Raw genomic sequence first — 25,407 nt, 5'->3', positions numbered from 1 at the left:
TGTAGTATGTCTTTGCAGTGATGCTTTCTCTGCATGTTCCACACAGGTTATGGACATTGTGAAACCCAGAAGAATTGTCATTAATCTATAAATACATACACAAAAAAAATATGACCAAATCAGAGACACGTAAAAAGCAATGAGTATGTGATGGAACCTACTTCATGTCATTCTCTTGAAGGAAGATTGGCCAATATAAGATCTGACAACTGCGTACTCTGAGGTTGATCAACGTGTTTTTGAGTACCCTCCTTGAGAAAATTGGAAAACTTGAAAGTAGAGAGAAGAATTGGATAAGGCTGTAATAAAGAGTTGATAGAGAGCTCAAAAGTGCGGCGAGTGACCACCATGTCAAAGAAGATATCCTGAAAATTAAGTTGAAAGCAGCTTAAACAACAAACAACAAAGACAAAGGAAGAAGTGAACAAGTAAAGTAAAAAGTCACGAGAGCTTACAAGTAACTAATAGCAAAGTTGTTGAGGAGAAGTCTCCACCTGCGTGGATAGCTTCTTATAGGCAAGCTTGGCAGCTGAAGCGCAATTTATGGAAAGAATCACAGTTTCCTGGGTTCATAAGAACAAATATAACATTAGCAACAAGTAGAGAAAGTAATAAAACAAAGAAAAGTTCTTTTGGAAACTAAACCATGTCAATCAGAGGCTGCCTCTTGTGAAGAGCATGAACCCATTTTGGTTTCTTAAGAGGAGCTTTTCTCTGAGGAGAAGAACTCACCGGAGTGTCATAAACTATAACCTGACATGTCCATGTATGTAGAGTCATGTAAGGCAGAGATGCCCTAAAGGAGAGAGACCTTTGGCTAACCTTTTTACCCAAGTCACACGAAATAAAGTCCGGTTATTTGAGTTTTAAAAATCTTACCGAAATTTGTAACTTTGGTTTAATTTTGTTAAAATTTTGGGTTAATTAGATTAGTTCGGTTTAAAATTTGGTTAGTTTGATTTCGTTCTTTGTTATGGATTGAATATTTTTTTTTAAAAGAAAAATCCAAAAAAGAGATAACAGATTGCCTAACCAAACAAAAAAATAAATTTCTTTTTTTAGAAAACTTACCAAATCGAACTAAATTTCTAACCTAACCATCCAACCGAAATTTTGGTTCGGTTTGGTTCGATTCGGTTCAAAATTAGCAATTTTAAACAAATCTAAACTCCATCCACATACGGCGTCGTATTTGGTAAGTCCACCTTCGGCTCGTGACGCGTGCGGTGCTTTGAAAAGCTAGGGCTGTTCAATATGACAAAACCGAACCGTACCGAACCGAACCGAACCGTACCGAACCGAAATAGATAATATGGTTTGGATTTGGTATATACCATACAAACCGAATGAATATGATTTTTAAAAAACTGTAGGATTTGGATATGGTTCGGTATATAACCGAATAAACCGAATAAAACCGATTAAAAAATAGAAACATGTAAATATGTATATATTTTATAACAACATATGAAAATCATAAGTTAATTTTTTTGCTAATAACTATTACCATATTTTTTACAGTAATAAAATAGTTCTGATTTGTAAAACACTTGAACTATAATTAAATAACAATTCATCGCAAATGTGCTTCTTATTTTCTTAGTCTTCTTTTGATCTTTTTGCTTTAATTTAGCATTGACTAAATTGAAATAAAGATTATAAATTTGATGATAACAATTAGTGGAAATTCTTCACAATTTTTTTTATCTATAAACGAATAGAGTTTCGTGTTTAATAGAAGAAACATGACTTTGGTGAACGCTAAATATGAAAGAATATAATAACTTATTTCTTGTGCTTCGTGCTTCTGTTTTATTTTTTATTTTTTATTTTTATTATCAAAATTTTGAGCTTTGATTTTAATTATAGATTTGATTATTTTATTAGATGATAGAAACATTTTTTATTTTTGTTCTTTTATTTAAACTTATAATATTTTTTTAATAAATGAATGTGTTGACAACAAAACTCTAAAATTCATATAATATGATCTCGAAATAAAGAATTATGGTGTTTGGTATAAAACCGAATAAACCGAAAACCGACGGTATATAAACCGAACCGAACCGAAGTAAATATGGATTTAAAATGATAGTTATATTTTACTAACCGAAATATCGAAAAACCGAAAAAACCGAACCGAAACTGAACCAATATCCGGATTGAAGACCCCCTGTGAAAAGCTAAAGAGACTTTCAACTTAAGCAAAAAGTCTAGAAAAGCAAAATCCAGAGAGGCGGGGAGAGCCAACGGATCCGCCATGACAGCTCGCAAGAGAACCTCTTCAGTCACTAATTCGGAGAATCCACTACCGCCGCCGAAGAAGACGACCATTGCTTCCGCAGATGATTTCCATCTCGCACCGCCGAAACTAGGCGTGATCTTCGTGATCTCCTCGCTCCTCTGCTCGCTCTACCTCTACCTACTCTGTTTCCACTACAATGTCGATAGCGAGCTCAAGCGTCCGATCCTCATCAACGCTGGGCTTAGCTTGGTGGGTTTCTTCGTTACACTCAAGCTGATTCCTGTGGCTGCTCGATATGTTCTGAGGCGTAACATGTTTGGTTTCGATATCAATAAACGTGGCACTCCTCAAGGAGATGTTAAAGTGTAAGTCTTTACTTTGTCTCCTTTAGTTGTTTTGGTTTCAGTGGAAGTTTCTGTTGAAGTCTAGGCTTGATTTAATCTCATTTGACTTCTGTTTGTGTGGTCGGATTAGTTTATTTATGTTAAAGTTTAAGTCTTTACCTCTTTAGATTTGTCTCCTTTAGTTGTATTGGTTTCAGCTTAGTTTTAGTGTTTGAAATGGATGTTCTGTCGAAGTCTAGGCTTGATTTGAACTCTGTGTCATTTGACATCTGACTTCTGCTTGTTTGGTCGGATTAAAGAGTTTTGGTGTGCTGAGTTTCACCATTTTCTCACTTTTTGTTCTTCTTTTTTTTCTTTGTAGGCCTGAGTCTTTGGGAATAGCTGTGGGTATTGTCTTCTTGATTGTGGCGATTATATTTCAGTTCTTTAACTTCACTGAAGATTCGTTGGTAAGTGTGATGTACTCTGATCTACAAGCTTGATCATTCATTTCTTTTGGCTGAATGGGTCATTGTTTATGTGTAAGCCCTGTTGTTGTTATGTGAATTGTAATATTTAGTAGCTCTTAGCTCATTTATTACTTTTTGAAGACACATTTTCATCAATCTGGCTGTGCAGTGGCTTGTGGAGTACAATGCAGCACTGGCATCTATTTGCTTCATGATCTTGCTTGGGTTTGTAGATGACGTCCTTGATGTTCCCTGGAGAGTGTAGGTGCACTTCTTATAATTGTTTGATTAATTTCTACATATTAATTCTTTTTTAAAATACGCAGGAAGCTTCTCTTACCATCATTTGCAACCCTTCCACTGCTAATGGCTTATGCTGGACATACAACTATCGTTATACCAAAACCTCTAGTTTCTTATGTTGGCCTAGAGATACTTGATCTAGGTACAATTCTTCCTTTTTGCGATTATTTTAAAACTGATTTTACTTATTTGTATTGTTCTCATGGCAGGAAGGATATATAAGTTATACATGGCGTTATTGGCTGTCTTTTGCACCAACTCTATAAACATTCACGCTGGTCTGAACGGCCTTGAGATCGGTCAAACCGTTGTTATTGCAGCTGCTGTAAGTTCTGCAATAAAAAATGCGTTGAAACTCCTTAGTACCATTTTCCTTTATGTATGATGCATCTCAGTTACTTGCAGATCTTGGTACACAACGTTATGCAAATCGGAGCATCTGTGGATACTGAGTTTCGCCAAGCTCATGCCTTCTCTATATATCTTACTCAACCGTTGATGGCAACATCCTTGGCAATGCTTGCTTATAATTGGTAATCCTTTCTAAGTCTTTTCTCTGGAATACTTTTGACTTTTCTTTAGCTGAAGCTAATGCTTTCCTCTAACCACATTGATGTCCTTTCTTTCATGTTGTTAGGTACCCTTCTGCAGTTTTTGTTGGAGACACTTACACAGTCTTTGCAGGAATGACTATGGCAGTTGCTGGCATTCTGGGTCACTTCAGGTGTAGACCTTGTTTCCCCTCTTCTCAGTTTCATCATTTACTGTTTTGCATCTAACTAAAGTGTTGAATCCTCCAACTAACTAACTTAATTCTCCTTTGCAGTGAAACCCTCCTAATCTTTTTTCTTCCTCAAGTGCTGAATTTTCTGTTGTCTCTTCCACAGGTTTGATCCCTCTCACACTTTCTTCTACTTTTCAGTTTCTTATTAAGCATCAAAATTGATATTGTGTAACTCTTTAGCTTGCTGGCATTGTGAAATGTCCACGGCATCGTCTCCCCAAGTAAGCTATTTTTTTCCCTCTGTAACATAGTTGCAGAGCCGACAACACATGACTCTTCCTCTCTCTCTTTTGAACCAGGTTTGATCCTGCTACGGGACTATTAACGGGAACAAAAGATGGGACGCTCGTCAACGTTTACTTGAGGATTTTTGGTAGAAAATCAGAAAAGTCTCTTTGTATTCATCTTCTTGTTTTCCAGGTAAGCTTGTTAATGCCCGTTTATCTCTATTTACAAGTTGGCTTGTTGCTACTTGCCAGAGAGAGATTACAAATTGGGTTTTGTGTGTTCTGTTGCAGGCACTAGCTTGCGCCTTCTGTTTCCTGCTTAGGCATTTTCTTGCTGGTTGGTACAAATAAAATCTTTGCAACATGAAGAATCTTTAAGCGGTTCCTCGTTTTATCTCTGTCTTCACGAATCATAGTCATTTTGTTTTGATATCCAATAGCATCATCATTTTAGTTCATTTACAAAGATAGTTTCACTCCTTAACCGAGACCAAGGCGAGAAAAAATCTTAAAAATATCAGTATATTCGGATTTTGTAGCATGTTTGAATCTAATTTAAAGAGAGACTTAACCGGGGATTGAAGCCAATGTGTGAATCAAAACCATTTGTCTTGGAGCGTCTATCATTGCATAAACCCATATATAGTATTCTATAATGGGTGAATTTGACATTTGATACTTATCATCAATGATGTGTCTTCTATAATGGACGAATTTGACATTTGATACTTATAATAAATTACGAAAAATATAATGGATCAGCAAATTAAAAAGGTGGATGAACACATCGTGATCATCTAGTGATTTCTACTAAATGAGGAATCGCTTTGTTGGTTTATGTCAAAGATTGATTCTCTTAGTGTGAAACTGCTAGTTCCACATGTAGTCAGGTGGGTGGATTTTTAACTCCCACGTACGGACTTATCTGCCGTGGGTTCTGAAGCTTAACAACGTTTGAAAACGTAAAAGAAATAGAACCAAACTTAAAAGCAACACAGAAAAAAAATCATCTCCTATTATCAAGCCTTGATCCTGAGATATCAGAACAATTATTCACTAGCCTGATATCAAAATCCAACAATAAATAAGTCTCGGTAACTCTCTCTGGCCTCCTTGGAGTTCCAGTCTTCGAATTCACAGTTTGTATCAAATTCTTTACATAAGTTCTTGCGTTATACACACTCGCAGCGGTTCCTCCCGCTGTCGGCCAACCGCTCTCCGACACCACGATCTTCACTGCTCCGCCCCTTAATTTCTCCAATGCCACGTAGGCAGTGTCCAGGAGTGCGACGAAGAGGTTTATCCCGTATGTGTTTGTCCTGTCAGTGACTACAGTCTCACTTGGAGTTAACAAAGCGTATTCCAAACGGACGTCTCTCATGTTGTTAGCGTAGGTGAAGTAAGTGTAGATATTTACGAGCAGAGGAGATTTCTTGCTCACCAAGAAATTTATCACCGGCGCAATAAAGATCCGAAAATTCGGTGTGAACGATCCGCTCGAGGGCGGAAACCCACTAAGATCGGCAATAAACAAGTTTAAATAGACAATTTAATATGATATATCATCAATAGGTTAAGAAAGATAACTGAACCTGCCCTGTCGGAGAAGGAAGCGAGTAGGAAGCTGAGAATAAGCAATAATAGTGGTATGGAGACTAAGCAACCCGATCGATGATGAGACATCTTCAACAAATAACAATGAAAAGATGATGTTAAGATGCGCCGATTTTGTTTTATTAATCCAAAATTAAGAGTAAATGGGTGACTGGTCAATGAAATCAAACAAAGTCATCCAGTCATATCATTCACTAGTTTTGGAATGTTATCCAAGTTCATGAATAAATGTATGCTTTGAAAAGTCTGAAAGTGTGAACTTTTCTATACATGTAGCCATGAATGGCCAAAATTATTTTGGACCCTAGGGAAAGTTTTTTTGAGAAAAAGACAAAAATAGTACTAAATCAAGTTTATGTTCCCAAACTAGCACTCAAGGTCAAAAGTCACAAAAATAACACTTAATGTTTTATCAAAAGTCACAAACTTGTGGTTTAGAGTTAAAGAGTGGGGTTTAGGATTTAGGGTTTAGGGTTTAGGGTTTAGGGTTTAGAGTTTAGGGTTTAGATTTTAGGGTTTAGGGTTTAGGGTTTAGGGTTTAGGGTTTAGAGTTTAGGGTTTAGGGTTTATGGTTTAGGGTTTAGGGTTTAGAGTTTAGGGTTTAGGGTTTAGAGTTTTGAGTTGAGAAATGAGGTTTTGGGGGTAAGATTTCAAATTTTGAAAAATAAAAAAATTAAAATTTTCAAAGGATAAACTTAGAAAAGTGCTATTTTGGTCATTTTAGTTTTTGAGTGTTATTTTTGTGATATAAACTTAGAAATGTGCTATTTTGGAGATTTGCCCAAGTTTTTTGGGTCTTTTAAGTTTGCTTTTTAATATATTTTTTTGCGTTTTCATAAATAAAACTTTATTTTTTTTTGTAAAGTTTTCTTTTGGTAGATAAGATTTTTATTATGGAACCAAAATAACATATACATATATACGTACATATATTAATATATATATGAAAAAGACATATACATATATACAGTTTTGTATGGAGTTTTTTTTTGGGCAAATCTCCAAAATAGCACATTTCTAAGTTTATATCACAAAAATAGTACTCAAAAACTAAAATGACCAAAATAGCACATTTCTAAGTTTATCCTTTGAAAATTTTAATTTTTTTATTTTTCAAAATTTGAAATCTTATCCCCAAAACCTTATTTCTCAACTCTAAACCCTACACCCTAAACCCTAAACTCTAAACCCTAAACCCTAAACCATAAACCATAAACCCTAAACCCTAAACTCTAAACCCTAAACCCTAAAATCTAAACCCTAAACCCTAAACCCTAAACCCTAAAATCTAAACCCTAAACCCTAAACTCTAAACCCTAAACCCTAAACCCTAAATCCTAAACCCTAAACCCTAAATCCTAAACCTCACCTTTTAACTCTAAACCCTAAGTTTGTGACTTTTGATAAAACATTAAGTGCTATTTTTGTGACTTTTGACCTTGAGTGCTAGTTTGGGAACAAAAACTTGATTTAGCGCTATTTTTGTCTTTTTCTCTTTTTTTTTCTTCAATTTTGTTTAGTTATTGACATAAAGGATTGAGCTGGACCGTCGCACTCCATGTCTCCCTAGGAAGCGATCCTGGATGTAGGATTCAATAGGGCCAAACCAGCTTGACACAAAAAAATCTTACTGTTAAATGGAAGGCATCGTCCACCTTCTCAAAGTCAAAACTCAATCTCAAATTCTATAAAAAAATATTTAAAGAAAAAAATAAGCTGGATCAAATAGCTAATCAGAGGGAATTGTGAATCAGTAATCTTCTAGAGCAAATGTGGTAATAAATTATGTTAAACATAAAAATAATTAGACATATAATATCCAACTTTCTCCAAATAGTGGATCTTTCCCTACACACCCCACGGCATACTACCTAAAGATTAAATGCGATGATTACTTGCATTTTGGAATCATGGTAAAAGCCGGCAATCACAAATCTATTGCGGACCACTGAATTTATCCTAACGTCGTTAGACAAACTAGCCATCATCAACAGTACCGGCCCTGATAGCAAGCATTGGAAGCTCCAGCTTCCAGCCCAACATAATATATATGTTTTAACGGCCGTAGTTTGACAATTAGTTGTCTACAGCGTAATGGTAGTCAAGGTGTGTATAGTTCAAAGGTAGTTACTTCGAATCTACATGCCTGCAAAAAATTTTAAATTTTGATAATATACTTACTATCACGGCCCTCAATTTTTTTTAGCTTCTGGTCCTTGCATTCAATGGGCCGGCACTATTCATCAATTATGGTGAGATGGCTTTTGGTACTAATAGTTCTTGAAATCATCAATGGCACTTTAGCTATCTCTCCTTAGACGATACTTTCCGAAAGTTCTGAAGTTTTTCTATAGAGGAAACATTATAGCCATAATCAATTATGTGTGTTTATATTTCGGTGTAGAGGTGTAGAGCCGTTCGGATATTTCTGTACTTCGGGTCAGGTTCGGGTATTTTTAGTTCGGATTCGGTTATTTCAGATCGGGTTCGGATATTTAGATTTTGAAAAAAAAATTAAAATTTTCATTTCTCAAATTTCTTATATTTATAAATATAATTTTCACTTAACTAATTTTTTTATTTTTAATAGATTAAATGGTTAATACATTTGGATATAACATTTTGAAACTAAAAAGACATTAATCTGGTTATTGTTTTTAAATTTTGGATGTAATTTTTGTCAATTCTTGAAATAAAAAGTTTGACATGCATTTTAAGTGAGTAGCAAATCATTTTCTCCGTAATTGTATGTATATCACATGAACTTAAAGTATGTGTAGCATCAATATAAATATTTTATATAAAATGAGAGATGTAAACTAGAAATATAAGATTAATTATACATATGTTCGGTTATCTTCGGATATCCATTCGGATTCGGATATTACCCGTTCGGGTTTGGATATCCAATCTCTCCTAATTTGATACCCATTCAGATATTTTGCTACTTCGGTTCGGGTTTTTCGGATCGGGTTCGGGTTCGGGTGCGGCTTTAGATATCGGGTAAAGTGCTCACCCCTAGTTTCTGTAATGGTTAAATTTGGCATTTGATACTCAGAAAAGGACAATACTGTAAAGAATATAATGAATTGGTAAATGAAAATGTAGTGGATACTGGATAACCAAGCATTTAAGGGAACACTCATATACATCTATTCTATACTATTAAAATTGAAGTACATTTTTTGAGGTCTCCTTGATTTTTGATAGTATTTACAAATGTTCCATTAACTTTTAAGTTAAAAATACAATTAATAGAAACAATTATTCAACAAAAAAATAGGTAAGGGAATTATTGACTAACAAATATGATTTTCCTTATATGACAATATTTCCTAAAACTACTCTTTCATTTAGTTAATGATAATGTTATTTACATCTATGTTACATGTAAACGGAAGCGGGTACATGGAAGCAGAAGCGGAAGTGGGTATGGAAGCGGAAGCGTAAGGAAGCGCATAAGCGAGATTTTTGAAAAAACTAGAAAGCAGGTACGTGTTGGAAGCGTTTCCATATATATATATATATAAGAAATTTTAAAAAATTATAGAACTAAAAATTATATGATTTAAATTTAAAATAAATAATTTATTCATTTATAATAATTTTGAAATGATTTCATATTAAAACTGTGAAAATACACATAAATAAAAATTAAAATAAATTATTATATTAATTATTTTTAATACTTTATAATTAATTGACATTATATATTTGAATATATGATTTAACTTTAATAAAAACCTCAATTCATAAAGATAATTTATAGTATTAATTTTAATATTTTAATATTTCTATTCTTTCTATTCAATACTATTAAGATTTAGATTTTATATAAATTAAAAACTATAATTTTATATTTTTATTGATATAAGATAATGTCATTTTTTTAAGAATGAAAGCGTAATTTCAAAACGGAATCGTAAGCTTCCAACGTTTTAAGAATTAAAGAGAATATCTTAGAAGCATTTTGGAAGCGAGATTTCGTAAGCTTCCACAAGGTTCCGATTTCGTTTCCGGTTCCGAAGCGGAAAGTGGACGTCCGATGAAGCTTCCGTGCAACATGTAGATTTACATTTAGTTAATTCACATGTACGTACCTTTTCATGAGAACATATTTAGTGTTTTTATATGTATAAACATATTGTATTTAGTGTTTTATATGTATAAATCCACTTTCATTTAAGTTAATAAATATACCTAAAACGTCCAATTTAGCTTAAATTATCCATTGTACACTACTAAAACTTAAAGGGTCAATATAAATAGTATAGTTAAGTACTAAATTTGATAAACTTAAAATTTGATAATAATGTAGGACAATTAGTTGTATTTTCATAAATTTTATGAAATTAAAATTATCAAAATAAAACTGTAAAAATTAATCAGTGGGTTAAAATTGTAGACATTTAAACAAAATTATAGCGTTAAATAAGTAAAAGAAACTACATCGGAAAAAAAATTAATATTGAAAAACAATTACACACATTTACATTATGGTAGCAAATTAATTCAATTTAGCAAATAAAATATCATGGGCTTTCAAATTTTATACATCTACATAAAACACATAATATATTTTGTTTTATACAATTTAAAATAAGTATGAAATATATAAACTATAGAATATAAAATTTAAAAGTTATAAAAATAAAATTTTCAAAATCTAGTATATAATTAATAACCTCATCGTATTAATGAATATTCCTTTTTGTTATGAAAATATTAATGAATATTCTTATACATGTGTGAAATATACATTATGGTCTCAATATCAAGTCGTAGGCTCGTAGCTACCTCATCGTCGTACAAAAGATGATGAAAAAAAAATTAAATTAGTTTAAAACTCAGACCACAAATTAAGATTGATGTTTGAACGGGATTAAGTCGACTAGATTGAAAGAAGTCGGAAATGGGATGACTAAAGACTTTTTATTAGATTCGAACCAAAAGGTTACAAGAGTGACATGAAAGTGAGAAAGACGGTCTAGAAAGCTAAAAGCAACAAGATCAAAGAGATCACTAAAACCCTAGATCCAGCCGCTCAGTGTGTAAAATCCCAAAGTCCCTTTTCTTGTTGCTTCCTCTCCCCTTTTTATAGGTCTCCTGTCCTTGATGCCCTAATTTCGTACCTCTTTGGGCCTTGATGCGAGAGGCCGAGTATACGGGCCTCGTCAAAGTTCCCTCCAAGCCGGGTAACAACAAAAATAGACGCCGTGTTGATGATGGCTTTGCTTAGATGCCGATTTCGGTTGAGGTCATGTCTGAATGTTTCAGCTAAATATTTAAAAGTTTTTGTTTGCTATGAACGAACAACTTCATATATATATATTTTAAACAACTCCCATTACATTATTGAAACAGCTGAAGTAAAAACAATGGTTAAGGCTCATTACTCCTCATTATTACAAAAAATTCAGCACATTTTTAATACACTTACCGCAAATAGACAAATACCAGTTACCGCATCACTGCTTTACTAGCCCTTGCTTCTTCAAGAAGTCTCTCCAAGGAAGTTAGTTGAAACTAACACCATATTTAAGCTGTTTAGTAGTAGGAAGAAACAGCCCAAAGTACCTCTCAGTCTCATCATTCGGCTTCTCATTCTCATCGAACATGGCGAATATGTAAGTCTCTATAGCTTTCCCTGGCCTTCTCGGAGATCCATTCTTATTAACATGTAGTCTCAAATTGTTAACATAAGCCTCCGCATTCGGCACACTTGCCCCGGGTCCTCCCTGCTGTTGGATAATTCCAAGCTTGTGGAAACTTAACATATTATTAGATGTTTAATATGTTAAGATAAACACAATAAGGAAACCTAGAAATAGGAAAAGGAAGTTTCTATTTAGGTTAGGTTTGTGTTTTCCATATCCCACATGTTAAAGGGAATTGTCTTTCATATAAATATAGGTCTAATGGAGAGGTGTTCCATATGATCTGAGAGAAACATATTGAGAGCTTTAGTTTTGAGTAGTTTCTAAAGCTAATAAGAAAAGTTGTTCTTATAACTCTTTGTGTTTCTAAGAGATCTGAATTGGTATCAGAGCCTCAGGTTGGAGACTCGATCTAAGCTTAAGTTGTACCTTAAGATCCTGGTGCTTGTGAACAAGAGATCGCGACGGCAAGATGGCTGACGTGACTAGGGCTCCACGCACGAAGGATTTTGGATCTACATCCATCCAATGTCCGATGTTGTCACCGACAAACTACACAGTTTGGTCGATGAGGATGAAGGTTCTACTACGTGTTCATGAAGTGTGGGACACAATCGAACCCGGTTCAGATGATCAAAAGAAGAACGATGTTGCGATAGCTCTTTTGTTTCAATCTGTTCCAGAGACTTTGATTCTCCAGGTGGGAGAACAAACCGCATCAAAAGAGATCTGGAATGCCATCAAGTCGCGACACCTAGGAGCTGATCGTGTAAGGGAGGCGAGACTTCAGACGTTGATGACGGAGTCTGATAGGTTGAAGATGGATGATGCAGATACGGTCGATGACTTCGCGGGGAAGATATCGGGCCTATCATCCAAAGCAACCTCGTTGGGAGAAAACATAGAAGAATCCAAGATGGTCAAGAAGTTCTTGAAGGGTCTTCCAAGACACAAGTATATCCAGATCGTAGCATCACTTGAGCAAGTCCTAGATCTCAACTCGACGGGGTTTGAAGACATAGTTGGAAGGCTTAAGGCGTACGAGGAGCGTGTAGGAGAAGAAACTCAGAAAGAAGACCAAGGGAAACTGATGTTTTCGAACAATGAAGAGCATAGTCAGAGGGGCTATGAGAATTCCCGTGGTAGAGGAAGAGGACGGAACGGTAGAGGCAGAGGTCGAGGTAGGTCACACAACCAAAACCGTGCATCACACACCGAAGATAACAACTCGAAGAAGAATCGTTCAAAGCTGATATGTTGGAGATGTGACAAGCCTGGTCACTACGCAACTGTCTGTCCCGAAAAGAAAGAGAAGAATCAAGAAACCAACCTAAACGAGACAGAAGAGGCTGATGCACTCTATGTACACGAGGTGGTGTTTTTGAACGAAGATAAGGTGATTCCGAAGAATCTTGATATCGACAAAGGCAGTGCAAGTGTCTGGTATTTGGATAATGGAGCGAGCAATCACATGACAGGGAACAAGGAGTTCTTTTCGAGTTTGAATCTCAACACCAAAGGGAAGGTGAAGTTTGGTGATGGATCGTGTGTTGACATTGTAGGAAAGGGTGTGGTTACCTTTGTGTGCAATACTGGAGAGAAGAAGGCACTCAAGGACATATACTACATACCCGATCTGAAGCACAATATATTGAGTCTTGGGCAAGCAACAGAAAACGGATGTGAGGTTAACATGAAAGATGTCTACTTAACGCTCACAGATTCGCATGGAAGGTTGCTAGTTCGTGTGACAAGATCTCCAAACCGTCTCTACAAGACCCCTATGGAGATAAGCTACCCGAAATGTTTACATGTCAGGGACGTAGATGCTACATGGAGGTGGCATGCTCGACAAGGACATATATGCTATGGAGTGATGAACAACATGGTAAGGAAGGAGATGGTCGTAGGAATGCAGAGTGTAACACACGAAGAAGGCGTGTGTGACACATGTCTCGCAGGGAAGCAAACGAGACACTCATTCCCGAGTGTAACACACGAAGAAGGCGTGTGTGACACATGTCTCGCAGGGAAGCAAACCAGAGACTCACTCCTGACTAAGGCCATGGTTCGTACATCAAAGCCATTAAGATTATTGCTTGGAGATTTGAGTGGACAAACCGCACCACCAACGACAGCAGATAATCATGAGGCATTCTATCGGTTCAAAAGATCTCATACCGATAGAGGAGGAGAGCTTGCCTCAGCTATGTTCAATCTAGGTTGCACCGATAGAGGAGGAGAGGTTGCCTCAGATGTGTTCAATCTAGGATGCACCAATAGAGGAGGAGAGATTGCCTCAGATGAGTTCAACTTATCTTGTGAAGAAGATTGGGTTGAAGCTATGGAAGACGAGTTGGAGTCTATCACAAGAAACAAGATATGGGAGCTTGTAGATAGACCAACTGGTTCTGAGAAGAAAGGAGAAGAGGATCGAGTTTGTGTGTTACACAAGACGTTGCATGTGTTACGTCAGGCACCCAGAGCATGGAGTGTGAAACTTGATCAGGTTCTCAAGGATATGAGATTTGAGAAGTGCACGAAGGAACCATCAGTGTACTGCAAGACTGAAGGAGAAGACGTCTTGATCATTGCCATATACGTTGATGATCTATTTGTGACAGGAACTTCACTTAAGGTGATTAGGCAATTCAAGGAGGAGATGTCTAAGAAGTTCGAGATGTCAGATCTAGGTAAGCTAACGTACTACCTTGGCATAGAGGTGATTCAAGGAGCAGACGGAATCAGAATAAAACAACAGAGGTATGCTCAAGGAATCCTGCGTGACACAAAGATGGAAGCGTGTAACGCAACTCAAATTCCAGTGGAGGCGAATTTGAAGATCTCAAAAGCTGAAGATGAGCGAGAGATATATGCTACCGAGTTCAGAAGAATCATAGGATGTTTGAGGTATCTGCTTCTCACAAGACCCGACCTGTGTTACGCAGTAGGTGTTCTTAGCCGATACATGCACAATCCGAGAGACTCTCACGGACAAGCCATCAAGCACATATTGCGGTATGTGAAAGGAACAACAAACTACGGTCTGTTCTTCAAGAGAGATGGGTCAAGGAGTGTCGTTGGTTATAGTGACAGCAGTCACAACATTGATCTCGATGAAGGGAGGAGCACGTCAGGTCATGCATTCTACTACGGTTCATCACTGATCACTTGGACATCGCAGAAGCAGCAGACAGTTGCATTGTCATCATGCGAAGCAGAATTCATGGCAGCAACAGAAGCAGCGAAGCAAGCTATATGGATCAAGGAATTGTTGAGTGAGATACTAAGCAAAGAAGGCGAGAGAGTCAAGCTTAGGATCGACAACAAATCAGCCATTGCTCTAACCAAGAATCCAGTTTTCCATGGAAGGAGTAAGCATGTACTCAAGAAGTATCACTTCATTCGTGAGTGTGTGGAGAACGGGCATATCGAAGTGGAGCATGTGCCGGGTGTTGAGCAGAAGGCTGACATCCTTACCAAGCCATTAGCAAGGATTATGTTCAAGCAAATGAGGAGCTTAATCGGAGTTCAAGAAATTGATCTCCCTAATTCAAGTTGGAATTAAGGGGGTGAATGTTGGATAATTCCAAGCTTGTGGAAACTTAACATATTATTAGATGTTTAATATGTTAAGATAAACACAATAAGGAAACCTAGAAATAGGAAAAGGAAGTTTCTATTTAGGTTAGGTTTGTGTTTTCCACATCCCACATGTTAAAGGGAATTGTCTTTCATATAAATATAGGTCTAATGGAGAGGTGTTCCATATGATCTGAGTGAAACATATTGAGAGCTTTAGTTTTGAGTAGTTTCTAAAGCTAATAAGAAAAATTGTTCTTATAACTCCTTGTGTTTCTAAGAGATCTGACCTGCGTGGGCCAACCACTCTCCGACACCACGACTTCCAACGATCCCCCGCCCGTTTTCTCTAACGCAGCGTAAACTGAGTCGAGATTGGCGTCGAAGAGGTTTTGGTAATGGTGCTGGTTGTTGGGGTCATTTTTTTTTTTTTGCTAAACTGTAAATATCATATATGAAGATAGATTCTACAAAAAGTATTATCTTGGTTCTGAACCATCTTGACAAAAAAGAGAAAAACAAGATGGGTCAACATTTTAAACTAGAGACTAAGGACTTATCGAAGCCACATAGCCATAAGATCTCTGAATTTCTTATACTTCCTTCTAGCGGAGATAACGTTTCTCAGCTCTTTGTCAATGTTCCTGAAGACCGCAATCGCCTGGAGAGAGATCTGGTTATGGATTAAGTTATTCGGTTGTTGGGGTCATTGAATTCATTATTGCTCGGTTTGAACAGAGCGAACTCTAAAGAGACGTCGCCGTTCTTGTAGCCGAAGTAAGTGTAGATATTCACGAGCAGAGGAGATCGCTTGCTTACCAAGAAACCTACCACCGGTTGGAGAAAGTTTAAAAACTCATCACTGAATCTTCCGCGCGACGGAGGATACGTGTCCGTGAAGGCTCCCATGAATGTAGTCGTGGAGACCTTGATATTGCTGAGACCTGCTGCGGAAAGCGCTCTATCAATGTTTTGCATAGCCTGGATACCGTCCCAGCCCCACCTGGCCCCCTGGGCATCACCTCGTTTCCGACCGAGATGTACCTGAATCTGACATCGTTGTACTTCTGGACGTTGTCTCGGACCCATGTGCTGGCCTCCGTTTGGCTATCTGCGATACGTTGTAAGTCGCCATTGGGAATGTCGAGGATAGCTCGATGTTGGAGCCACGGAGAGCGTCGAGAGCATTAGGGTTGGGACCGTACATCCGCATTCGCCGGATGTTATACTGCTTGTACATAGCCACAGCTTCCGAATTACTTGGTAGGTTATTTCCATACTCCCCGTAGCATACTCCGATTTGTCCAGCTAGTAATAAAATTCATTCAATATAATATAATTAATAAGGTTATAGAAGATGATTAAAAGATGACTAAACCTGTGGTGTCGAAGAAGGACGCCATTAGAAGGCTGAGAAGTAACATCAACATTGGTGATAATGCTAACATCCTAACCTCAGACATTTTCATGAAATAATAAAGAAGACGTTATAATGTGGTTTTCTTTCTGTTATACTTTGAGTTTTTTGATATGTTTGAATCGTACCATTTTGCGCCTATTTATAATGCGAGCCCGGGGGTTCATGTCAGTCAATGCATGTAAACCATTAACAAATACAATCACATATAAAGTCTACGATTGTGAGTTCTCCACACAAGGACAATAGCTAGGTCAATGTACCCAGAGATTGAAGAGTCAAATGAGATGGCATGAATCGGTTTTTTAAAATACTCAAATTTGAGTGGTTGTGTTTTTCTAGTAATAGGTTGGATCATGGTATTATGGTATTATTATGAGCCGTCGTTAATCATACGTCAATCTCGTGTGAGCTAATATTAACTGTTCCTTTACGTTATTAATTATAGATTTTAGACCACTAAGATTAGACTATTCTTGGAGCTAGCCATCACTGGCACTTTCATACACGCACGTTAGACTTAGACACTAAGAGCATCAGCATTGCTGAACCCCCCATTGGAGTTCACCCAATTTTTTTAATATTTTTTGGTGGGGCCATAAATAGTTATGAACATGTATTTGTTGTTTTCTGCATTAGTGAATCCGAAGAAGGAGTTCATAAGAATAAAATAATAATATAAATTAAAAAAAAAATTAGAAATAATTCAGAATACATGAATAAAATATTAAAATATATTATAAAATTTTGAAATTTTTTTATTCAATACATTAAGAGTAGATTACATAAATAGAGAAATTCAAAAACATACAAAACTTATTCATCTTCATCACCAAACTTTTGCCAAATATTTTCCACTAAATCAGCTTTCAATCGAGCATGCTTCTCTAAATCTCGAACTTCTCTGCGGATGCCTAACATATCACCGACATGAATACTATCTCTGCTTCTCACCCTTGAACTTCTGCTGGACTCTCCTGACTCAGACTCAGATGTATTAATTTGAGCGTATCCGTGTCGTTCGTTCTCTACTATCATATTGTGCAATATGACACAAGTTTTCATTATCTTTCCTATCTTTGCCTTGTCCCATTGTAGAGCTGGGTTTTTAACAATTGCAAACCTCGATTGCAATACTCCAAAAGCCCGTTCGACATCTTTTCTGGCGGATTCTTGCTTTTCAGCAAATTTCTCGGCTTTACGACCTTGAGGAAGTGTGATGGATTGGATAAATGTTGCCCAATTTGGATAAATTCCGTCAGTAAGATAGTAGGCCATACAATAAGTGTGGTTGTTGACCTTGAACTTAACTTTAGGTGCTCGACCATGTAAGATGTCATCAAAAACATGTGACCGATCTAGAACATTGATATCGTTGAGGGTACCTGGTAAGCCGAAAAATGCGTGCCATATCCAAAGATCTTGTGCCTCATAAAAACAAAAGAAAAGTTCGTATTTTACCTCTATGGATTGGTTTTTGACAAGTAGAGGTGGTGATGTCTATGCAATCGTGGTGAACCCCCGTGGTGATGGATGAGAAGTGTATCAGAGCAAGTGGTGATGGTTGATGAGTGTATCAAAGCAAGTGATGAGTGTATCAAAGCAAGTGTATCAACGAAGTTTACAAGTTTAGAAGTTTTGGTTTTCAAGTTTACAACTATTGTGAAACACTTTGATGCACAAAAATAATAGAAAGACATAGTTTATATATATAGAGATCAGAAAAAACGATTCCTTTTAGAACCCTAACTATAAACTAAATCGATTACAAATCCCAAATAAACGTACCCGCATGACGACCAGAAATCTATACCCCCTTTTCAATTTCGAACCCTACGACAAAACCCCCAAAACCATAAATCAAAACCCCCAAATCGATTTTTAACCTAAAACGCTTTCGACCCCAAACGATTGAATCAATCGGTGAAACTAGTGGATACTCACCTCAGATCGTCTACGAGAGAGTACGACGTCGATTAGATCGAAGAAAAAAGAGAAAATGATCTGGCTATCTCGTCGCACGAAAAATCGCCAGGGAGAGAACGAAACTCTAGCTTTAGAAGAGAGAAGTGAAAATGAATGATCTATCGCGAATCCCTTTTTTTCTCCGTCTACACGCGGACTCGCGTGTCCACTCTGCTATCGACGCGTGGCTTGACCCCGTATCATACGGGTTCACCCGCAAGAGACGGATCACGATATTAAACCCAATAAACATTTTCTTTCAATCGAATGGGCCTAGGATCCCGAGCCCGTGATCCGGTTATAAACCGTCGATGCGAATGCTCTAAAGTCTTACAACCCATACTTTATACTAAATAATAAAAACTAAACTACGGCATTTCCCTATGAAAGTTTGGTGAAGTCCCTTTTCACAAAAAAAAAAACTTTGGTGAAGTAAAGATCCACAAGAACGAATAAAACCATTGATTTTCTGTCTCACAAAATAAGTGTTAGGTTTCAGTAAAAAAAATAAAATAATAAGTGTTAGGTTCTAAATGTCTTGAGTTCATATCCAAATTCTCAAAAGATTCAACTAATGTTATATAACATTTTTACAGAAACACACAATTAAAAATATTAAGAACTGGTGATAAAATGGAAAATGTTGCCTAAAACTGGCGATAAATGTATCAGTACACCGAAAATGTATCCCTATTCATTCGCGAGCTTGTAACAGTTTCTGATTCCAGAATTCTCGGAACGATTAAATATATAATATATAATTAAAAAAATGTATTCATATTTACAAGGTGCAAATTACACAGTGCCGGTCCGGAGTTCAACGGCGCCTAAAGAAATCGAAAAATAATGGCCCTTAGTTGTAACAAAAAAAAATTATCACAATTTTAACATACTATAGAAACTCAATTGGTTTGTTACAAAAAACAGAAACTTAATTTATTGTCAAAAAAATAATGTACATAAATATAATTAACAAGAGTGACATAAAGTTCTTAATTTTACCCATTCATCTTAGGTATAATTATTTAATCACTTTCAGAACTTTTATCAGATAATTAAAAAGTCATTAATTTGAAATGTGACCAATTAGTCTTGTGTTTTGTTCTTTGTATTTTAAGTTCCATTTCATTGATTTATATTTTTTACTACATTTAAAAAAAATATCTTTTAAAACAGAAATAAATATATCTTTATGAAAGACGAGCTCGAGAAAAAAATATAAAACATAAGGCATCAACTACTAATTCACTTTAAGCCAAGTTTACCTTATATGTTTTCATTAAACCCTTGAGTTTCAAATTTTGTCAACTATATGAAAGAGCATTACGACACAATAATTTCCAGGTCAATTCAGAAAATTTTATCAAATGCAGAAAAACTTAGTAAGAAAAAAAGTAGAGAAGTAGGGAAATTTTTATTAATGTGCTAGTTATTAATTTTATTTTTATGAATTTATATTAATTATGAAAAATATATGATCTATATTGTAAAATACAAATTATTTTAACATTAAGTTTGAAATTTTGGTTTTGGAGAAGAACATCTTAAAATTTTAAATATAGAGTTTTGCAAATTTCAAAATAAAGTGTCTTTTTCACTTATTTATACTAGGTGATTCTTCCATACTCATGGATGAATATAAATATTTATAAAATAATTAATTATAAAATTGGTAAATATTTCCTTTCATTTTCACTTGTTTATAAAAAAATATTTTATAATTTATATGCAAGAAAAATAAATTAAAACTGTATTAAGTATGGTTATGTTCCCATCTTAATTTGATATGTGATTTCAAGTATAATATTTTGGATTAGTTCAAATATTAATTTTGTATTTTGAGTTGCATCTTTTTTTAATTGAAAAACGTTTTTTTTTAATTAATTTTAAATTATCTTATTATTTTCTTAACTTCAGGTAATTCAGTTCATCCTCTTATATTTGTAAAACTTGTATAGTTTGATCTATATTGGTTTAGAAGAAAAATAAGAAACAAAATATTTAATCACAGCGGTTTGCTTGTGCTGAATAGATAATCCAAGCAATAATAAGTGCTCCTCTTCCTGTAAGTTGTGATAGTTTAAAAATTCATGTACATATATGAATATCTATAAAATAACTTAATCATAATAATTGGTTGATTTGATTGTTAATAATTTATTTATTTTTGGATATTCAAAGCTTACGTCTTTAATATCAGAATGAGAAATAAAAAAATCATCGGCAACTATGAGGTAATTAATAAAATATAGTCAATTCTTTTATAAGGAACATATTTGCATATATGTCTTGTGTCATATCTTACAGCAATACTTGCATGATTTTTCCATCAATTTTAGTATTTCAAACAAACATATTTGGTATTATGTTAGATGTACAAGATGTTTGACCAAAGTTATACTCTAATTAATTAAGCCCATAAGAAATTGAGAAAGATAAGTATGCATACATAGCTGCCTACACATAGGGCCGGCTCAGGGTATTATTGGGCCCTTGGGCAAAAAAATATTTTAGTTTTTTTTATATGTATATATGGACAACTTAAAATTTTTGGGCCCCTATCCTTGGTTATTTTAAAATTTTGAATCCTTCTTTAATACTATTTTTACTCAAAAATGTTTGGACCTCGGGATCCACACCCCATGCCCTAAGCACCCTGCATACACATGAAACTACTACAATATAAAAAAAACTACCACAAATTTAGTATTTTAAAAATTTACATATTTTTCAGTTTTATGACACCAAATTAATTTTTAACTTGATTTATAACTTTGTGACAAAAAAAAACTTGATTTATAACTAGAAACATTTATTTTCCTTCATTTGATTTTGAGTAGCGGGCTAAGACAACTCATTTATGTTTCTTGCTTAGTCATTTTCTTGCTGGTTGGTACAAATAAATTCTCTGCAACATGAAAAATCATTAAACGGTACCTCGATCTGTTTAATCTCTGTCTTCACAAATCACACAGATATTTTGTTTTGATATCTAATAGCATCATCGTTTTAGTTCACTTACAAAGATAGTTTCAATCCTTAAACGAGACCACGGCGAGAAAAAAACTTAAAAATATCAGTATAATCAAATATTTTGTAGCATAATTTTTTTGCAGCCAATGAGTGAATCAAAACCATCTGTCTTGGAATATTTATCATTGCATAAACTTATACATAGTATGTATGTGTAGTCACTACTAATATGCTAGTTTGATAATGTATATAGTATTTATCTTGTTGTCATGGTTATCGATCTAGGTACTTGCATGTCGAAATAAATTATGTTGACATCTATTATCTAAAATTCTCCGAACACTGTACCCAACACACGGTCTATGATTAAATGCGAATGGCGAATCATGCCACAAGCTGGTAATTTGTAGACTATAGAGTTGTATCCTTGCGTTACTACTAGTTTTTGACATCATCAATGTCACCATATTGCTCGTTAGTTAATTAGCCGATAAATTCCGAAAAAACTAAATTATTTTTATATGAAACATTCTAGATTTCATTGATGATCTGTGTTTCTGTAATGGATGAATTTAACATTTGATACTTACAAAAAGTTACAATATTGTAGAAAATACATAATGTATTGGCAAATAAATAAATAACGAAGCCAAAAAGAGCCTTTTGTGTGACACTAACAGCAAATCAGATTTAACAATATATTATTCACTAATTTGATATCAAAATCGAACAATATATGTCTCGATAGCTCTCTCTGGCCTCCTTGGAGATCCCGTCTTCACAATTTGTAATAAACTGTTCACATAAGCTCTTGCGTTGTCCACACTCGCAGCGGTTCCTCCGATTGGTCAAGTGCTCTCAGACACCACGATATTTACTGCTCCGCCACTTAATTCCTCCAATGCCGCGTAGATAGTGTCCAGGAGTGCGACGAAGAGGTTTCGATATATGTTTGACCCGTCATTGACTACATTCTTATATGAAGTTAACAGAGCGTACTCGAAACTGACGTCTCTCATGTTGTTAGCGTAGATGAAGTAAGTGTCGATATTCACTAGCAGAGGAGATTTCTTGCTTACCAAGAAATCTATCACCGGGGCAATAAAGATCTGAAAATTTTCTGTGAACGATCCGATCGAGGGCGGAACCCCCCTATGGCTTCTCGTGTCTATGGCTGTGGAGACCTTGATCCCGAGGTCTGAAACAGCTCCCTCGATGTTTTGCATTACTTGCACCTCGTTCCCTACCGATAATAGGTAGCGGAATCTGACACCCTTTGTGTACTTGCGGACGTTGTTGCGGACCCATGTGTCGGCTTCCAGGTAGTGGGTTGCGATACGCTGGAGATCCGAGTTTGGAACATCGAGTAGAAGCTCGAAGTTGGAGCCTCTTAGAGCGGTGAGAACTTCTTGGTCGGGATCGTAGAGCCGCATCTGTCGGATGTTACGCTGCCCGTAAAACGCAACCACATCTGCGGGACGTGGCAGGTTGTTTCCAATTTTCCCGTAGCACACTCCGATTTGCCCAGATTCATTTCCAAATTAAGATCATCAAAAATAAGATTACATTAAATCAAATTCTGAAAACTAAGTGTAAATAGATTATTTAATATGATATCATCGATAGGATAAGAAAAAGAACAGAACCTGCCGTGTCGAAGAAGGAAGCCAGTAGGAAGCTGAGGATAAGCAGTAACAGTGGTACGGAGACTAAGCAATCCGATCGATGATGAGACATCTTCAAAAACGAAAAAATTAACAATGAAAATTAAAGATGATGTTAAGATACACCGATTTGTTTTATTAATTCCAAAATTATTCGAAGAGTAAATGGCCAAATGGGTGATTTAAAAGTCAATGAAACAAAGTCATCGAGACATATCATCCAAGTTCATGAATGTCTCACTAAATCTATGCTTTGAAAAGTCTGCAAGTGTGAATTTTTTGTACATGTAGCCAAGATTGGCTAAAATTATTGTGGACACTAGTTACAGTTTTTTTTTTTTTGGTCTTGTAAGACTTTTTTTGCGTTTTGATAAATATTTTTTTCCTTTTGTATAGCTTTCTTTTGGTTTTGAGATTTTGTTCTCGAACCAAAATAATGTAAATATATACACATTTTTCATTTTTGTATGGAGTTTTTTCAATTTTGTTGCCGGCCCTTGATGTAGTTTTCAAGAGGGTCTAACCAGCTAGAATCAAATACTCAATCTCAAATACTATAAATTGTTTTTGAAAAAAGCCGGATCAAAATAGCCAACCAGAAGAATTGTGGATCGAGTTACTTATCTTCTAGAGCAAATGTGGTAATAAATTATGTTAAAAAAAATACTTAGAATATCTAACTTTCTCCGAATAATGGATCTTACTCCGATTGGTGGCATGTAGTATTAGAATTGAGTTGCAGCATGATTTGTCATTCGATGTAATTTGCAGTAAAAATTATGTAGTACAAACTGTAAATTTATATGGTAAGTTTGCAGTAAAAATAAGAGTTATCATTTTATTAATTTTTTTGATTGGTAACATTTTTGATGTATAAGTTGCAATATGGTTTTAATAAACAAAATTGAATATATAAACATATAAATAGTGAAAATTTATTTAAGAAAAAAACTATTTTAAAAATAAAATACAAGTATTTTTAAATAAATAAAGATTCATAAACATAAAAAGGTACTCAATTATCTTAAAACGATCTATAAAACTAAGCAAGTAAATAAGATTAAGATAGAAAATGACAAACCTTAAGTTTATTGATTTTTATAAGTACAAAAGTGAAAATATTTTTTGCACGTAAGAAGAAGAAGATAGAAAAACTGAACTTGAGCTTATTGGTTTTTGCAAGTAAAAAATCAATATATAATAGGAAACCAATTTTTGTCTTCGTTGATGTAAACATTTTTTTATAGGAAAAAAAAAGTTAAATCGAACGGTAAGAATTGCTTTTTTATAACAATCTAATGGTCAAGTTTTAGTTTCATTTAAATGTATGATGTCATCAGTAATCTAAACGGTGCTCTTAACGTTTCGTTTTCGCATCGCTTTTCAAAAGACACAACCCCTTCTTCTTGTACCAAAAGACACAACCGCTTCTTCTTGTACCAAAAGATACAACCCTTCCAAAAGAAAATTTCTTAACAAATTTATATATTGTTTCTTTGTTACTTTGTCATGCCATTGTTCTTACTCACTTTCATTTTTAATATCCTACTGTTTTCGTTATGGAAACAAGTGTTTAAAAACGCAGCCGAGTTGACGCAAAATTGGCCGAGTCAGCGCTTCAAGAGAAGGTGATGATCGGTCATTCGATTGGCCTAGGCGGTGCTTCGAGTTATAACCATGTCAACCCAAGATATATGAAAAGGCGGCGTGTAACTGTGAAAAACGAGTTGAAGAAAAAAAATTAAAATCCAACAGTCATATGATAGTCATGGGTTGATCAAACGTTGTGTCTCTGAGTTGGAAAGTGCTATTCTGGTGGTGTTTCTTTTCGGCGGCCATGGTTTTCCATTGAAATATTTAAGTCGGCATAGGTGTCACGTTTTAAACTCAGAAAACCCTCATGGCATCTTGGAAAAGTTAAAAATTGTGAATTTACATTGTTTTCTCCAGGCCTGTTTTCAACTGCCTGTTTTGGATACGTGTTTAAAATTTCCAAGAGAATATAAAAACATTCATAAGAGATTTTATGTATATTATCCCATGCAAATATATTTAATTGTTGGTTAGAGACAAACAAAATGTTATAGAAACCTAAAATTTATATATGTTCAATATTCTTAACGAGACGAAAGAAAAGTCAAAAACACACAAAAAAAAAAAAAATCGTACAGTTTCTTTTCTTT

General features: G+C 35.2%; 2 protein-coding genes, 1 long non-coding RNA gene and 1 pseudogene across 3 annotated transcripts; 1 reads left to right on the top strand and 3 right to left on the bottom strand.

The window, feature by feature from the left end:
• The first annotated feature begins 2,189 nt into the window (after window positions 1–2,189).
• LOC106436040 (UDP-N-acetylglucosamine--dolichyl-phosphate N-acetylglucosaminephosphotransferase) lies at window positions 2,190–4,940 on the top strand. Its single transcript, XM_013877002.3, has 11 exons — window positions 2,190–2,610; window positions 2,951–3,038; window positions 3,208–3,299; window positions 3,365–3,483; window positions 3,551–3,666; window positions 3,747–3,874; window positions 3,979–4,065; window positions 4,168–4,228; window positions 4,306–4,346; window positions 4,425–4,545; window positions 4,644–4,940. The coding sequence occupies exons 1-11, from the start codon at window positions 2,261–2,263 to the stop codon at window positions 4,701–4,703; spliced, it is 1,263 nt and encodes a 420-aa protein (XP_013732456.1). The 5' UTR covers window positions 2,190–2,260; the 3' UTR covers window positions 4,704–4,940.
• A 409-nt stretch (window positions 4,941–5,349) lies between these two features.
• Window positions 5,350–6,345, bottom strand: LOC106436042. Its single transcript, XR_007322088.1, has 2 exons — window positions 5,945–6,345; window positions 5,350–5,866 (listed from the first exon to the last, which is right to left on the bottom strand). It is a non-coding gene; the product is annotated as an uncharacterized LOC106436042 (long non-coding RNA).
• Window positions 6,346–15,692: 9,347 nt separating this feature from the next.
• Window positions 15,693–16,668, bottom strand: LOC106436041 (annotated as a pseudogene).
• A 5,459-nt stretch (window positions 16,669–22,127) lies between these two features.
• Window positions 22,128–23,477, bottom strand: LOC125585160 (probable glucan endo-1,3-beta-glucosidase BG3). The gene has a single exon (XM_048753743.1). The coding sequence runs from the start codon at window positions 22,991–22,993 to the stop codon at window positions 22,409–22,411; it is 585 nt and encodes a 194-aa protein (XP_048609700.1). The 5' UTR covers window positions 22,994–23,477; the 3' UTR covers window positions 22,128–22,408.
• Between the last annotated feature and the right edge of the window lie 1,930 nt (window positions 23,478–25,407).

Source organism: Brassica napus, chromosome C4 (assembly GCF_020379485.1).
Source record: "Brassica napus cultivar Da-Ae chromosome C4, Da-Ae, whole genome shotgun sequence".
NCBI classification, from domain to species: Eukaryota; Viridiplantae; Streptophyta; class Magnoliopsida; order Brassicales; family Brassicaceae; genus Brassica; species Brassica napus.
This window is presented reverse-complemented; position numbering and strand designations above follow the sequence as displayed.